The sequence below is a fragment of the Channa argus genome, chromosome 2 (assembly GCF_033026475.1).
Source record: "Channa argus isolate prfri chromosome 2, Channa argus male v1.0, whole genome shotgun sequence".
Taxonomy (NCBI): Eukaryota; Metazoa; Chordata; class Actinopteri; order Anabantiformes; family Channidae; genus Channa; species Channa argus.
In genome coordinates, this window is record NC_090198.1 from 21,916,879 (window position 1) to 21,935,661 (window position 18,783).

General features: G+C 38.3%; 1 protein-coding gene across 1 annotated transcript in view; it reads right to left on the reverse strand.

Annotated features, from left to right (window-relative positions):
• pde3b (phosphodiesterase 3B) overlaps positions 1–16,264 on the reverse strand; it is a 40,522-nt gene extending 24,258 nt beyond the window's left edge. The window contains exon 1 of the mRNA XM_067496412.1: positions 15,232–16,264. Coding sequence (XP_067352513.1) covers positions 15,232–16,119 — 888 coding nt within the window. The 5' untranslated portion in view covers positions 16,120–16,264. The remainder of the gene's footprint in view (positions 1–15,231) is intronic.
• Between the last annotated feature and the right edge of the window lie 2,519 nt (positions 16,265–18,783).

Consider the following 18,783-nt stretch of genomic DNA (forward strand, 5'->3'; position numbering starts at 1 on the left):
CTTCTTCTTCTTCTTCTTCTTCTTCTTCTTCTTCTTCTTCTTCTTCTTCTTCTTCTTCTTCTTCTTCTTCTTCTTCTTCTTCTTCTTCTTCTTCTTCTTCTTCTTCTTCTTCTTCTTCTTCTTCTTCTTCTTCTTCTTCTTCTTCTGAAGCATTTCTGTGTGCCATTGTAGACTGGTCCACAGTCCCCAAAATATTCCCACATTGAGTTGATCATTCAAATAAAACTAATAAAAATAAATGTTTTTTTTTTTATCTAGCCTTAAATGACACTTTCACTGATTTAAAATTGCTTCTTTTGGTTCTAGTTCAGGTGTTACATGTACATAAATACTATTAAACTTCTCTATATTAAAATATCTCTCTTCTTCTAGGTGGAAAATGCCTCCAGATGACATCACTTTGAGGAACCTTTAGTTCAGATTATGTTGTCTTGTTGCTCACACTATGGTGGTTGTAATCATGGTCAACACGCTTCTCCAGAGCTCCCCCAGATGACTTCATCTGATGAAAAACGACTTCTGGTGATGTTATCTGGAGGAGTTTTTCAACTAGAAGCAGAGAAATATTTATATAGGGGAGTCAGAGGGAAGTTTAAGAGCATTCATGTAGATTTATACCCTAAACGAAAGCCATTGAAAGCAAGTTGAAAATTGGTCCCCCTTTAAAAAAAGTCCCCCTTTAAGAGTAAGCAACAAATGTACATGTTTATATAAGTTTGATTCAAAGCTGAAATTATATGTTCATAACAGAGAAATGAGTGGGAAACTATTTTAATACTCAGTTTCCTGGTCATGTTATTTATCAGGTAAAAAATTTACACTATGGCACAGAAAACACAGTGGGTGCAGTTCCTGTGATGTGATTTTTAAACTTTGACCATTTTGGATTTAGTTAATTATTTGTTTGGAAAGTTGTCCTGAAAACAGTTAGTCCGTATTCTCAGCAAATTTTAATCCACACTGTTTATCAAAGTGCAAACATGTGATGTCAACATACAACCTTTTTTGACCACTGTGGAGCCCATGGACAAGCTATAATTTAGAAACTGGGAGTACAACAGGAAGGTTATACCTGATATGGACTTGAGAGCGAGATGAGGGAGGCTTGAAGCCTTGTAAGGGAACATCTGGTTTTATCATGGAATCAGAGCAGGCTCCTCTCATAAACACAACCTAACGCCTGAGCCCTGGAGCACTGGCCAATAACAAGCATGTGAACACAAACGCCATCCATTAGAATTGAGCAGGGGGAGGAGGAGTTCAGGGAAGCAGAGAAAGTGAGAGAGACAGACAACAGCGAGAGAAGACACCAAAACAGAAAACCCTCATTCTTCATTCAAGTGTCTTCAACACTGGCTGTAGCCAGCTCCTTTCTCCTTTATGTATCGCATTTACGAATCTGGCTAAATTAAAAAAGGACAGTTTTGCACATATCAGGATCCAAATCAAAAAAACATGGGACACTTTGACCCTTCTCAACATCTGTTAATATATATGTTGCTAAAGTGATATGAGAACACAATTAAATAACTTACAAGTACAAGGATAATTAAAAGAATTTAATACTGAAAACTAGGAAAACATTTTAAAAATGTAAATATCATGATATAAAAACATTCTCAAATGTACTGTCTGGCTTTGTTTCAAGTAATCTTGTTAAATCACTCACTTCTCAATTCAATTGCATTTCCCAGGGTAATTAGACAGAAAAAGTTGCTGAGAAGGCTTTTGTTTTTTTAAAACCACATCACTGCCACAAAAGAGAAAAGGAGAAATACAGCACATTTTGAAATCACTCATTTGTGTTTATTTAACTTGATTGTATCTTGACACGAACCCCACACATCGAATCGTATCAAGCGAAAAGCATATCTTCCCAGTCACATACAGTCACATTAGCAACTACGGGAGCTAATGAAGAAAGTAAACACTGTATGATTGTAAATCCGCAGATATTTTTCTCAGGAGACCACACCAGAGATAATACTGAATATCATGATGTATAAATGATAAAAGATTTAGGCCATATTATGTCAAAGCTTCTGTAAACTGATGGGCATAGATCCAGGAACACAGCTGAAGATCAGACTATTGGGTCAGATTTATACTGCCCTGTTTGGCTTCACTCGTTTATATTGAAATTGTTTAAAATGTAATAATGCACTACAGTTCTTTTTATCCAGCGCAGATATTTTGGGTGAATTGCTCTTCTTCGGTGTACAAAAATTAACCATGAGTGTGCACCTGTTCACTTTCCTTGTCATGGCCAGACAATGGACAACTGAACACTTTTTACTGCATGTGAACACACTTTCACAGTAACCCTGCAGCGGGTCAAGGACTAAATCCTGCAGCAGTGTAAGGCCACATACTGTCTTTTGTTGGACTGTCCAAAAGCAGTAGATGTTTCATTGTCATTTCAGAGACAAAAATGGAGAACCTTCTGCTGCTGGAGCAACACAGGAAAGAAAAAAGAAATAGACAAAGAGGGTGAGGCCTGCTTTATTAATCAAAAGGGAAGTGTCTCAACAATAATTGGTCCAGTGCAAGAAATATATGTTTTAATTTAAGAATAGGGTAAATAGCTAAAAAGAAAAAAGAAAAAAGAAAAAGATATGACCACAATCACAATATTCAGAAGCAAAAATAATACAGAAAACCTAAGCAACATGTTTCCTAATGCTCTGTCACAAGTAGGTGACTATCAATGGATGCATCACTAACACAACTTCTATTTCAATAGAGACTGTGAAGTTATGTCACGTAGTGTTAACTGTTGGGGGATACAGGCACCATCTTGTGATCTGTTTAGCTGCTAGAGTGGTTATAGTGGGTTACCTGCTTACCTTCTGTTTGGCTAAGAAAGTGTTTAAATTGGTCAAATCTGATGAATTTGGAAAGAGATAAATGGGCCCTAGCAAAAGGGACCCTAACAAAAGAAATTCAATCACAACAGCATGCAATAGTATTTAGAAAAGCTAAAAACAGCTTAACAATGTCTTGGTGCAAGAGCTACTAATTTGAGTTAAGACAGTACATTTGTGCTGACCTACTATGGTGGCAGAACTGATCTACTGTGGCTATGCTTTTTTTAGAATCATGACAGAAAGTCAAACAGACATACCTCCACCTCACTAACAGAAAGGTAGGGGGATTCTCACATGATGGCACTACATCCCCCAACAGTTAACATGACGAAACATGCACAATTTAGACCTGAGCATTAATCTTTTTGGAAAAACCTATTGTGCTTTAGATGCATTTCATATTTGTGAATCCTGAAACCACTCTCTGCCTAAATAAAATTAACAAACTACATCCCAGATTACTTTTAAATAATAATATAACAAAAATTGGCTAAGAAAAGGATCATTCTCTGCAAACCTTTGAGATCTGTCAGAAACTTTTCTGACAGCTTGCAGACTGTTGTCCCAAAGGTTTGATAAGTAAGTATTGTTTTTGAAGGTCTGCCGGTTGATTCCTCAGAATGGCAGGACCGAATTTGGTTTGGACTACTAAAAAAAAACAGCAATTGCCCTGATCAACTCCACTGCAGTACCCTTGAGCAAGGCCCTTTCCAGGTAAATGAATGGGCAGCAACAGCAGCAACAGCTGCCCATTCATTTACAAAGGAAAGCCAGCTGTGCTGCCATGTACTACCAACTGACTACTACACAACAGGAACTCAGCTCTACAACAGACGAAAGTTGAGGAGGGCTCAATTTTATGCAAGTATGCTCTGACGCAGTTCTGCAACAAGCAGATGACGATGTGCACATGATGTGTGTATGTGTGTACCTGTGTGAATGTGATCAGGGCGTTCCTCCAAAAGAGAGTCAGCCTCTCAGTGAAATTGTGCTGAATAAATAAGGTAAAATCCAAAACAAACAATCAAGAAAACCATTGCAGGTTTCTGTAACATAAGCTATAATGATTGTATAATTTGTACTGTTTAATGTTACTGTCATGAAACATGTGACACACAAATCTAAACAATCATGATCATATTTATTATTAACTTAGGGTCACCCATAAAATATTTGATTGCAGTTGGTACTTTAAGTTTTTTTGTAGTTGGCTTTTTATCTACAATAAACTGCTTTCTATCCTATTCTGCTTTTTAATTGCTTGTAATTGAGTCTCAATAATACACACAACTAACTTTTCATTTGTAGAAAAACATATTGTAATATTCCATGCATTTCATTTCAGTATACTGACAATGTTGCATATTTTATGTTCAAACTCCTGCCGAAACTCTACACAACCACGTGTTTTTTCCAGAGAGAGCAGGTATAAAGTTGAAAGAGCGAATTGAGCATAGGTATACATTCTTTTAGCGTGGTCTTTTCTCTGAACACCATGACGTCTTTTAAGATGTGGTTTGTGGCCCATGCCACTTGAAAGACAAAGTAGGAGGAGATATATCTAGAAAAATCAAGATATAGATATGGAAAGTCCAGCGCTTTTTATTTTTTGCACAATGTTTTATGCTTAATTTGCTTTAAGCCTGTGTTTTTGCTACTTGTACAAACAACCAGCCTGATGTGTCTGTGTTTTTAGATCACTTAGCAACAGTAACACGAAACTTTCTATATGGTAACTATGCCCGGTAGAGTTCACCTTATGACGCAAATGCTGCATCTTTAATCCATGCCTACCCGCAGCCAACTACTGCTGTGTGCAGCCGAGCACCCAATGTCTAATGTCGCATGGCAGGGAGCCTGCAGTTGATATGTGACATCGAGTCCACTGTTGATCCAGTTGAGCCTTTGATACAGAGTCAGGACAGATGAGGACAAAGGAGGGTCATACTGCAGCAGACCATCCAATGCATTGCATACTGTATCAGCATAAGTCATATACACATATATAATAAAGAAATATTTATAGTATTTATATTATGTGCAAAGAAGGAAAAATTTGCCATGCGTAACTGCACAGCATCAGGTGTGCCCACAAAGCTGAGGGGGATTCTTGGTAAAGAACACGTTCATCAGTTTGAAGGGATAAGAAGGCCAAATCTCATCATGCCTTGATCTCTGAATATAAATTTTCAAAAATACTCTCTAACTCCTCATGTCACGGCCTTCACAAGGAGCAGTAACAATCTGGGGCGGGCCAACGCTCTGTCTGTATCTGAACAGCACTGTGTGCCATCAGCTGCAGAGGGGGTGTGCGATTATAACCCTGCGCTCTCTGCTCACTCACTCTGCCATCAATGAGCTCCATACGACTGCTGCAAACACCTATCTCTGCACATAGACCGCCGGTCGCTGCTACTGCTTGTTTATCTTCAGCAGCAGAATGGATCAGCCATAATAACTTACATCAAAGTCTTCAGAGCAGAGACGCAGCAGACATGACGAGTCTGGTACAGTAAATTACTGCATCATGGCTCTCCAAATTTTCTCACCAAAAAAATTAACTATAATACTGTCCCATAGGTGTCAATTATACTTAAGAAAATGATTGTGGCTCTGTATTATAGCTGTGATGCAGATAAAACTGGTACCACCCTGCAACATAAATGTACCTAATTGTTGGAACTTGATTGATAATAACTGTACTTCATAGGAAGAAGCAGACTATATAAACCTGAAATATAAATATAGCTATTTGTTTGGTCCGCTCTAACAGGTCATGTTCCATGCAAGCTGTCACAGGAGAGAGAAAGGAAGGGAGAACAAGGGGATGTCTCAGTGGGGAGGGAGATGATGATACAGGTCCCCGGGAAGTGATTACACCGAACAATGGTGAGCAGATCAAGAGCAACCTTGGCCGGAGAGGGGAGTTATCACGGCTCAGCTCAGATGCTCAGAGTCCTTCCACACACATAAAATCTATCTACAAATTCTCATTTACATTATATATGGGGGGGACTGGAGCTTCTCTCTGTGTGTGTGAGTGTGTGTGAGTGTGAGAGTGTGTGTGTGTGTGTGTGTGTGTGTGTGTGTGTGTGTGTGTGTGTGTGTGTGTGTGTGTGTGTGCTTGCATGCTGGGGGAGGGGTAGATCGGGGGTTAGAAAGAAAAGGAGACAGCGACAGTCTAAAGAAAAAGTGAAGAAAAGGGGGTGGGGACTGGCCGGGTGCAGTTTCTCCACAAAAAAAAAAAAAAAAAAAAAAAAAAGTAAAATCTAAACCTCACTATTCCACTTTAAAAGATTTTACTTTTACCACAAGTCACCCCGAATGAATTGTGTAGAGTTATTGGAAATGGTGATCCTGTTGGTAGAAGTTATGGTTTTCATTGCAGTGACTAATAGTGCTTCACAGTTTTGCCCTTTTCAGTGGGATCTGCCCTCAGCTGCTAAACACACACACAAGCCCTCCTCTGTAGCTGCGGCTGACGTCAACCGTCACTTAGCAACAGCCTTTTGGTGTAAAAGCAGCAGTGCTGACACCGTTTTCAAAAGAGGCGCACAGAGAAAGGCAGAAAGAAAATACAGAGAAACGAGAAGCAGAGATGGAGAGAATAAAATCAGGTAAAGGAAATTAGAAGGAGAAAGTTTTGACAATTTTTGTGACATTGCTCTGTAATGTTATTGTGACAATGAAACGCAGAAAAACTGACTATTACTTCAAATGATCACAAAGACATATATAGAGCTTTGTACTAAATTATATCAAATCAATAAAGTAATTGGCATATTATTAAAGTAAAAGCTATGCCATAACTCAGTTAACTAAAACTCTATAATTTACATCCTTCCCAGCTCCTTCTCTAAACTTCCACAGCCGCTATTTAAGCCAGATCTCCCACTATCCATGTCATGCAGTCTCATGCGCTCTTCCCCTACTCACACTGTTACCGGACTAACAGTCAGCACATGCAAGGTTCAACAACCTCATCATGAACTTGTAAGCTAAATCCACCTGAAATGTTTGCATTGTAGGAAACCTTGTGGTGTAATCCAAATCCTTTGACATGAGCCGTGGAGAAAATCTTCACTGTCCCCTCAAGCTAAAAAGCTGCAAACAGGGGAGGCTCATAGAACTGTTGCAAAACAAAACTTTGCACAAACTTAATGTTGATGGCAATGGCTCAGCATCCCCTTGTGCAGTCCAACATTGTGGGGCCCAACAATACACAAACCCAGCCAGAAATGTGCTTTATACAGATAATTATACAAGCAGATAGATGAGGTCAGGACACCACATCAAGGCTCATTAGAGAAAAATAAGAAAGAAGGGACATGCCGTACAGCTCTTTACAGAGCACCAAAAAATCCAGAACCCAATGTGTTAAATAACGGTAATTAAAAGGAAAAAGACAACTAAAACCGTCTATGAATATTTTGTGTGTCCTCTTTTGATGGCGACTCTTCAGACGCCAGAGTCATTAGGCTAAGCTCTGGTAGACCTATCATGAAAACTAAAGAGCTGCAAGCTAATTGCTGGTGATCATGACGCAAACCGTTTCCACGGTAACCCAAGTTTTAGAGTGCCCGCTCCAGCATTTCCTCATCTGTTTGCACTCACACCAGCAGGCTGACAATGCAGTCGCTGCATCCTGTTTCACTCTGCAGTCAGCCAAACACACAGTACCTCGCTCAACTTAACCCTTTCTATTGGTCCTGCTGCTGCCGAAGGCAAATTAAAAGCAGCTATGCAAACTAGTTTTGACAATAAAACAAGTTGGACGAGAGGATGATCCTAATAAACAGCCCGTGAGCATTCAATAACAGAAATTGTGTATCAGTGCAATGCTTAAAATCCTAATAAAATGAAATATACATAACCTGGAGGAGCATTCATAAATGCTGATTCCGTTTTTGATTTAGCATTTACAAAAGGATTATCTATGAAACTACCTGAGGTGTTGCTATGCAATGCATTGGGGCATCTTGGACCTGATATCGCAACTGTTACACAAGCTCACTTCACATGTCACTCTACTTCAGTTAAACAACACCGCAGTTGAGGTCACATTTCTTCACATAAATCATTCAGCTCAAAGTCACATGAACACAACTTTCACTAAAGCTAGGAATTATTCTCATTTTGTAAAACTGAAAATGAGAGCAACAGTAGTTTTAGAAATTAAACTGCAAATTCCAATTTTATCAACATACAACAAATTCATAAATTAGGCAGAACACAAATCTTAGCTGTTATAATTATTTTTTTAATGTGTGGGGGATTTACACCGTACTGAAAAATAAAACTGAATGCTTGTATCAGCACACACTCCCCGTGCAGACACAGACACACATCTTGAATTTAACACATTCAGACAGTGGTTAGTCAGACAGTTTCACTAAATGCAGGGAGGCTTTCATCTCCACAGACATTTCAGATAAAGATTTTCAATTAATTACTTTCTCTGTGAACTAATACAGATGAGGATTTGTTCAATCAAAGTAAACATTATGTAGCAAGTAAAATACACTTACACCACTGTGCTGATAGTGTCAGCCTTACCTTTTTTTAAAAAAACATCTAATATTAAATAGGAAACTATCATTTTTAAAAAATGCAAAACCACAAGTGCAGTTGAGATTTATATTATATATATATATAAATATATCTGGGTTAGCAAAGTGGTTCAGTCTCTATAGCACATTTTTCCACCTGAACACTATTGTACGCAGTGTGTGTAAAGACAATTTCTTCCTTTCTTATCACTGCTAGAGGCAGACACTATATTCTACAGGGCAATTAATAAGACTTGGCATTTTTTTCTTCTTTGCAATCACCCTGTAGTACGTCACTGGTTTATGACGTCAATGTTATATCATTCCACATGGCTTTACAGCAAGTGAACGTGACAGCTGAGAGCTGCTCTGCGTTTTCACCGCTCTCCCTTCCAACCGCTCTCTCTGCAGCCCTGCCTAGTTCTTGTCTGGATGGGGGCTTGGTTAAGTGTATTATTTACCCCTGCCTGCCCCCGTGGAGTGCTAACCACACAAAAAGATGGCTTCGCCCTGAATTTGCTGCCAGCACTGGTTGCCTCTAAGGTTTTACTCATGGAGTAGATTTTTTTTTTCTGCCATGTAAGCTCAAAATACAATACTACTACTATAAGGAAACAAAAAAACTTTATTCTCTTCATCGAAAAAAAAAAAAAAAAAGCGTGTCTTAGAGAGAAGTGCTGATATGTTTTTTTGGGTGTGGAAGAAGAGGTTGAAATTCAGGTTGGACCAAAAAAAAATTGTTTTGAAAAACAGTAATTTGACGTTTTCTAAGGATTCACAACAGTGCTGGTGACACTGAGTAAGATATAAAAAATGTATTTCATTTAAAAATAGTCTTAACCAAATTCAGCATATCAAATGTAGTAAAATTGGAAACTGCAAAGTTTCAGAGCTCCTTCACCATGTCAACACGTTACCTAATTTACCCCGACTTTTTTTTAGATATTATACTGAAAGAGATTTTAGCTTCACAGACTGACGTAGCGAATGCAATAAATCTAGGCTTCAGTGAGACCTTGGCACTTGCACTCAATCTATAAAGCTGTGGTTGTGCAAGAGATTTTAAGTTACTGTGGCAAAACTGATACTTACATGAACAGAATGTGGAATAGGCTCAATGGCACAAATATTTCAACCACACTGTGAAAAAAAAATTGTTTTAACTGTTGTTCTGATTTCTGGATTTGCTGTCTTCACACTGTTCCCATACATTGTGTACAACAGAGAAGACTCTTACGCGGCAGCAACCACGAAGGGTTTTCCCTCCTCTTCACTATGACACATTTATGATCACACCTACAATAAAAACATGTGGCCAGCTACTGAGACTGTCACTTAGTCTAACAAAACACTGCATACAAGCAAAGAAAAGTGACCTTTAAAAACAAGTAAAGAAATTTGTTTATTCAAAAGATAGCATTAAAATTCATCCTCAAGTTTTTCACACTAATTTCCAATTTGTGCTTGGTTCTCACTTTAAAGCCCCAGATTCCATCTGTATTTCTATTACAATAGATAAATTAAAAATAACAATGTTTAGAGAAGTAAGCAATATTGGAGTTAGTGATATGTGTGCATCCAACATTTCTCAATTCATCTTAGAGTTTCATACACAGACTTGCATTGCTTGAAACTTGTGGCATTAGCCAGCTTCAAATGATTAATAGAGCTGCACAGTGTGCTGGTATTTGTTGTAACATGTAGTACTCATTTGCAAGCCCAGCCTTTCACAATTAAACTGTTCAAAATGGTGTGGGCTGTGGTAATACACCGGTTCTCGAAAACAATAGTAGATTTCTGAGGAAAATAAACTTTCTGTGGACGTTCTCCTAGGTTGAAGGAAAAGTTTGGTTTCCTTCACAAATCAACATCTTTACTAGTCAGTTCCGGGGAATGTGCACTTTCTTGTAAAACTTTGTAGGGTTTTAACTGATTCATTTTTGATCATAAGAATTTTTGTTTTCATTCAACACGTTCTCATTTATGCTCGCGCACCTGCCTTGCATAAAACTATAATGAACATCAAACGTGTTCTCTTCAGAGGACTTGTGGGTACATTTAATGTTTCTTAGTAAAATGTACTATTATTACAATCACAACAAATAGCTGGATGCAGTTTGCACTTAATAAAATATCTGCAGAGTCACTTCAAAGTCAACAAATGTTTTGAATTTCCGAACTTTTTTGGCACCTACAGTACACCACAAAACAGAGTCTGTTCCTGATCAATATCACTGTTGTTTTTACCACAGCCCGTTAAAATCAAAAATGTTTGGTTATTTAAACTCGATTGAAAGGCCCGTATTTCAGGAATAGCTCTGATCAGCCAGTGAAAGCCAAATTTTTTATAGATAATCCTTGTGCTCTTGCCCGTCTGTTTTGAATATATGACTGTGTAAACAGTGAACTGAAAATGAAGCACTGAGGACATGAACTGTGTCGACCATCACTGGTACTTTTGCCTTTCCTTTCCCTCCTGACCACTGCTGCAACCCTTCATAAGCCTGCGAATGCTTTTTTTTACCCTTTCCGATCTTTATGAAGTCTCACGGTCTCGGTCAGGTTATTCCTTACCACGTGAAGCCACATTGCATTAGAAACCAATTGAAACTGAAGACCTGAGAAGCAGTGGTGTTCACAGGTTGCTTTACAAGCATGTTGCAATTATAATTAATTGGAAATTGCAGGTAAAGGCAGGTGCACTCACTTGTTTTGTGTTGTCATTGGACTTTTGAACTTGTATTTTCAATATAATAAATACAATCTGTTTATTTAGACGGTTAAAAATGTGACGAGAAAGGAGAAGTTACATTTGGATTTTAGGCCTGCATGTGCAGCTTTGCGTGTGCAGCCTTGCATGCATGCATGCTGTTAGAAAAGATGATAAGAAAATAAAACCAGTACTACTCTATTGCACTACTAGTGAACAAAATATCGTGAGTGAAACTTTAACCAAAACAACAGCAGGAGCCTCTGTCCAAACACATTAATAAATGGTCTGCACATAACACTTTATAAAGTTGCTTTTTTTTCACCCATACACCAGTGACGGAAGAGCTGCCATGCAAGGTGCTAGCCTGACCCGCCGCAAGCATTCTTGGGATCAGTGTGTTGTCCAAGCGAACTTGAACATATGGACAGGAGGAGGCTGGAATCGACGCGCTGACCCGATTGGTAGATGACTGCTATGTCTCCTAAGCCACATCGAGTAAAATCAGTTAATTAACAACAATTAACTGGTATGTTAAGAAAAATCTATATCTTTCAGTAGCTCTGATGAGTGCAGAAATGTGACATACCAACTTGAAGTTATAAAAATATGCAGAGCTGTATCTTCAATTTGAATTCAGAATGGATTTAATAACGAAAGTCATCACAGAGGCAACAAACTATTTTAAGGTTTTAGTCAATATTTTACCTGGACGGCTTCGGCTCTTGCTGTCATGAACATGCCGAATAACAAGCTTAAAAAAATACAAAAACAAGTTTAATACATTAAATGTCACACAATGTCTGGACATATAGACTAATACTCAGGTGTCTGCTCTCATAACTCTCACCCTAGTGTGTTTCAGGCCACATCACCCACATTTAGTTTAGACTAGACAAAAGGTCATATACAATGGGACATGAAAGTACCCACAAACTCAACACAGTACATAGATGAGTCAATCTTACTTATTTCCAACTGATGGTAATTTAAAAAATTTATTGATTTGATGTGGTAATATTTGAAAGTGTCCACAGTCTCATACATAATGGAGAGGAGGCAAAGACATTTACACTGTAAAGTACTCATTGGCATTTCCTTTACCAGCTCCATAGTTAGAGCGTACTGGTCACACTACAGTTACAGATCACACAACGACACAGCCTAACCAAAAATCATGTAGCTGTAATCTCCTTTGGCAAAATATTTAAACTGTTAAAAGGATCTTTTTTTGGGGGGGGGGGTTTCTCACATGTTTTTAAAAACATCTGACACTTAATTTCAAAAGAAAACAGGCAGGTGTGAAATGATCAAAAGTCAAAGATGTGAGAAAATTTTTAGTTTTTTCTTTTTGCCAGTATTATCTAGTTAAGTTGATGCTGAGACTTGGGCTTGACTTTTATCTACTAAACTCTATTCAACCAAGTTCCTGTGGGGGTGAAAAATGCATATTTAAAAACAAAAAAACAAACAGCAGCCCCCCTCCATTACTAGAAGACAAGAAAAACAAAACAATGGCCCTCTACATTTTTTAGAAAAGGGACATGGTGTGTGTGCGTGTGTGTGTGTTAGTTGGCGAGACAGTTTTTGTGCGAAATGTGTGTAAAGATGAAGAACAGAGATCAGCAGTGAACCCTGAGTAACTCTTTTTGAATCTTCCTTCTGTCTCAGTTTTCCTGCCTCTGACGCAAACTGTCGGTTTTGTATGAAATCACTCATTACTATATAGAGCAGTCACACTACGAAATGTTATTTCTAATATACAGTTCTTCCTCACTGACTATCAATTCAGTGAAAGGAAAAGCTTAGTCCCATCAGTGGATACAATTTAAAACATTCCCAAAATCTTGAGAGTATAAAAAAAAAACATTACAAAACAATTCTCCCCTACATTATGTGCTAGACAGCTACTACTGTTAGATATCACACCATCCCAGCAAATAAGATCTATCCCAGCATGAAGTGTTCACAACACACCAGACAGGTTTCCAGTAAGCTGCATCATAAAGCTGACACCTACAGAGACACACTCACATCACAAAATTCTCAACCAACAGCCAATTCAGTCAATAATGCATCTGACTGGCATTTCCCAAAGGAAACCCACACAGAGAAGAGCATTTGCACTGTTTTGTCCCTTTTAAATGCTAATCACTGGCCTCCAAGTTGGGTTCCTTATACTCAGACGTATACTCAGCTCATAAGTGTTCATGACTACATCAGTAATGTCTTTTCCAGCACTTCTGCACAAGTTGCGCTGCTCTTTTCACATTTTCTTATTTACGTAATTTTACAGAGCAGAAAAATTGTTTAATATGATCTGTTAGGGACTGTGGGTCACACAACTAACAGGGCAAATGAACCAGAAAAGTAATGAGCAATTAAAAATATGTATTAAAACAAAATAAAAAATAATATATATATATATATATATATATATATATATATATATATATATATATATATAAAAATCAAAAGCATTGTCCTTTTATCAACTATAGTACCTAACTAAAAATGATTGTGTGTGGTACTTTCGGTGTAACAGCTGCTGTATACCTATCTTCAGAGACACTGAAAAACTAACTACGGGGGAGCAATCAGTTTTACTCTAAAACATCAGACAGATTTAAGTCGTAAATATGTCAACACTGAAGTACATAATGGGTTGCAAGTAACTACAAGAGACGTAAGCTGAGTCAAATATGTCAAATAGCAACAGTGCTGGCATGAATTGCACTGATAATCAAGGTCAAATCAAACGATTTTCAAATACAATTGCAGCAACTTATATCTCCAAATGGGGTCCAGAAAATGCTTAATTTTAGGTGAAATTGTAAATATTTCAGCCAATGATGGAGTTGAGGCTCCTCTTGGAAAACTTACTTTTAAGAAGATGCAGAAAATAATGTTTGTCTATCCCACTGAATATAAAAGGTGTATTAGTCAAAGCAGGGTCCTAAAGTTTTTCCTACGTCTGGTATAATTCAAGCCATTTTTCAGGTTTAGTTGTCATGCACTGTTACAGGCCTAACTCAGTGTGACTGCTAATCTACTAATAGCCTAAAACACAATGAGGTGGAAAACAACTGCTGGAAATAGCGCAACGAAGACAAACTGGACATGCATTTTTTGTTCTCTTATCATTTCTAACAAAAGCTCGAAGGACACAAAAACAATGTGTGTGAGCTGATGGCTTGGCTTCCACTATACAACGACGTGTTGTGTTCTTAACATTGTTCAACAACAATAATAGTGATACAATAAGGTTTTTTTCCTTACAACAAAGTATAAGCAACATGGCAGTTTGGATGGATATCACTTGATATAGGCGTATTGGTTTACAAAAGTGATGCAAAGTAGAAAGCCGCTCACATTGCAGTAGACCCGTTAGCTCGTGTGTGTACACAGAATGTTTTCACACAGCCTACATGGGCCAGTGTGTGGAGGCAAACAAAAAGTCCCTGCATGTGTCCATCATCAAGTTGCCTTGATGACTTCAGTCACTGAGCACAACAGCAGGCCACATCACCAGCTCCGCTGCTGGTTTTTATTGTTATTCTGACAGCATGGTGTGCACGGATCACTGTCAAGACAAACGTGTAAAAGTTTCTGTTGTAGATAACCAATGAGTTCTCAATAAAATGTCAACAGACAAAGCTGAAGACACAATCCCAAAGCAAAAGGCTCACATTCTTAGGGATTTAGGAGCTATAGAGGATCTTTTTCCAATATTGATGAAAAACCTTGACTCTGTATGTACATTTCTGATGTAGTCCTGTATAATAACAACTGTAAACAATGATACCTAATTGCCTCCTGCTTTGAAAAGCCTGTCACAGCTTTATTAGGTCATTCATAATAACAACATGTGTTCTGTTTTATCACCAACTGTGTGTAATTTGCAGCATTACTACATGTTTGGCTGATTCTTTGGTGCAGTTTTGTTCTGTGAGGGAATGATTTCTACAGTAGTTCGATATGCCTTTTCACAGTAGGCTGAATGTTTTTGCCCCTGATGCACATGTGCACTCGCCGTGGCTGTGGAGGATCAGAGGCCCCACTTTTGCAACAACAACAAGACGTGGTCCTGCAGCGGGAGACCTACCTGTTCTCTGGATATACAGGGTAACGAGGGTCTGCGGGGCATTTTACAGCTGCCATAATAGCTGGTGGATGTTTCCCCCAGTGAAACGCAGCTGGACCTTCTCCTAGGTCGGATCACAGGCACCTTTTCCTCGGCGCTGGAAATCCCACTCGGTGCTTCCCTCGACGGGTAATAACGATCAAAACTGAGCCCCAACAAGGAGCCAGATGCCCCCGCAAAGCAGGCGAGGAGAGGTCTGAGCAGGGCGGGCAGACTGCTCAAACTTGTGAAGGAAACAAGCCACACGATGCTGGCGAACACCAGTATGAGAACACTGTGTTTGAGTTTGAGAGTGGGGATCAGTGTCAGCAGACCCACACATCCCAAAACGAAGAACAACCTGCCCACCATTTGCATCTGGTGCTGGTCCTCTCCCCACTGCAAAAACCGCAAAACCAAAAAATCCCCGAGGTAACACGATGCTGGCAGTGACATGAGCCAACATTTGTTGCTCTCTTTCTTTTTCCTTCTCAGGTAAAACGTCAGAAAGAAGAAAGCACATCCTATGCTGAATAAAGGACTGATGGACTGGGAGAAGCCCGACAAAAAAGTCCGCAAATCCCATAGCGAGTCACTTTGCAAGCTCCTAGAAATTAGAAAAGAAACCGCGAAAATTACAAATGCGCCGACGTAGAAGGCAGAGACCTTTAACAGTTTTGAATTAAGGATGTCTTGGTTGCAAAACCTGCACACGTTGAACAAAAATCCCCTCTGATGGTCCTGTTTAAGGGGGGTGACGCAGCTCTTCACATAGCCGTTCCTGAAGCCCTCTGAGCGGTTTACACTTCCAGCTCCGTCGTGGTGTCTTGTTTTACTGTGCAAAGTCTCTCCTTCCTCCCGTGCAGCCATGGCTCGACTGAGGCTACTCGGATCCGCTCAAAAGTCTCCGTGTTGCACGATTCACGCCGCGTTAACGCTGAACCACATGACAGTAAACCCACTCCATGGTCAGCCAAACGTGCTCCAGCACTTGGACTAAAGAAAGAAGGTGAGATGTTGTTTTTACAGAAACCGAGCTCTCTGTGGCCGCCTACAGGCCACGGCTCACACCTCAGGCCTTCGTCCCGTGGAGCTTTGGACCTCAGCTGTATCATAATACCAATCGATGAGTATCAAAAAAAATAATAATAATTACGACTAAAAGTGACGTTTTACAATTTAATCATCCAATCCAAAGCTTATTATCATTATTATTATCATTATTAATAATTATGAAGTAGTTCAAAATAAGAGTTTTTTAGACTTGATTTCTTCAATTAAATTAACTGTTTCTTTTCATAATTGAACGTCATACCAACGTATTACATAGATTAAATTATCTTGGCAATAGTCTAGTTACCTGATGTTGAAATAATATTTATAAGTCTTAAAATAATTGGACTTTTAGCCAAAGTGTTCCCCCCACCGCCATCGCTTTGCTCTGGGATCGTGTAGTTCTCCTGCCTTGTGCCTGGTATCGTAGACGATTGCCGATTACACTGATCTAAATGCTACTGTGACCGGCTGTGGTAGTGGTTGTTAGAAATATATGTAAAGGCGTTTTTTTTTTAATTATAATTGGCAAAATGCACTATAGGTGGCTAAAAACAAGGGCTTCCACAAACGTGGAACGTAATCTAGCTTGTTGGCATCATGTTCTAAGGTAAGAAAGATTCTGTTAGTTTACAATTTTTATATTTTCATGTGAAGCATATATGCAGAGGGGATAAGTAACTATATTGATTTAGAATTATATGTAGGTAGCCTACTATTGTAAGGGGCTTTACTTAAATATTTCCATTTAATTTCTTTTACTCCATATTCCAGAGTGAAATGCCGTACTGCAGTAGCTACTTACTGATTGCTGAAGAAGATCCATATCAAAATATATAATCAATTAATAACCTATAACTTCTCAACAAATTGGTTCCGCTTTTGCCTGTGTTTGTTCCACACCAGGCTCCTTTGATAAAACAGATTGTTGTCCTTATTTCTCCTGGTGTTTCTGAATTTCACTTGCCACATTTCTATCTTTTAAAAGTATGTTTAAAGAATCTGGACTAGACGTGTCCATTTGTGCTGTCATCTGAATCAAAATATATTTAAAATTCATTGTTTTCTTCGTGGAGTAGTTTTATATTTTAAGTAGATTTTAAGTAGCCACATAAGCATAAATAAAGTATTTCAAGTGGTACTTTTCTTTTACAGTAGTCTAGCCTGTTCTTTTAACTAAGTATTGAGTTTGTTTAAGCTACAATTGTGCTCTGGCCAACTTAAGCAACTGTGTTGTTACAGAGTAGTCTTGGACCTACCACAGACAGCTAATTGGCCTATTAAACAGTGTACACTTTGACATGTCACAGCAGAAAAAGCACAGGTGTAATTATTAATATGGATGATGATTGCATACCACTTAGGTTTGCCAGTTCCAGATGCATTATACTGGCTCACAGGCATGGTTTACTGGAACCTTTTAAAAGGACAGAGACACTTTTAATGTAATTAGTTACACCTGCTGCTGTGACAGGTTAACATGTCTGCTGTAAAAGGGGACTGTGGACAGGCAGTTTTGTTAATACAATATTTTATTGCAATTAAACTCAGTGCACTTACATTTAAAAGCATACAGCTAAAAACAATGGGGATACAAAGAAAGAACACGTGACAATAAAAAAAAAAATAAAGCAAGTGCCCACAACCCACAAGAAACTGCATGTGTCTCTGTGTACTATATAAGACCATGGTCCTTAAAAACAATGGCACACATTGCAAAATTAGATGCTGATGAAAATATATCAGTGTCACTTGTGCAGACAATACTTGTTAGAGGTAAATTCATTATTTATTTTGATCTTAAAATGTGTTTTTATATATATGTGTTTTATATATTTTATAATGTGTCAATAGATATAATAGAAGGATAAAATATATTAGTACCCTAACACCATTTTAATATATAATTATGTCATATTGTTCATCCATCAGGGTTGCCATAAAAAGTAATTCTCAGTAATTGGAAGCGAGGTATTCAGAGAACCTAAATACTGCAGTACAATTTTCATTTTGGGTCTTTGGCCACTAGTTGTTACATTGTTGTTTTAGGCTGAGAAAGAAATAATGAAATATTTGAACTATTTTCATTTTAAAAAACCGGTTCATTTCAGTTTCTATGCACTGCGTCACTAAGGCTAAACTTCCACTGGAGGGTGCTGCATGCCTTCATGATCAGTTTTAAATGGCCTTACTTAATTACTGGGGGTCAGTCTTTGCATTATAAATTGTTTTTTGGTGTTCGTGATAGAGTGACCAAGTCTCAAGAACATTGCAACAGTGAGACCTGATATAACAATAATCCCCAAAGTGCAAATTGTTAGTCGATGTGAAAAATGTGGTACGCTGTCCAAGATGTAAACTAGTTACAACAAATACTGAGTACTTGGTTTTGAATGTGTGTTTTGTCTCTCTTTTGTTTAAATACAAAACAGGAGCAACATTTTTCCACAATGTGAACATCTGCTAGTTTCACAGTTTTCT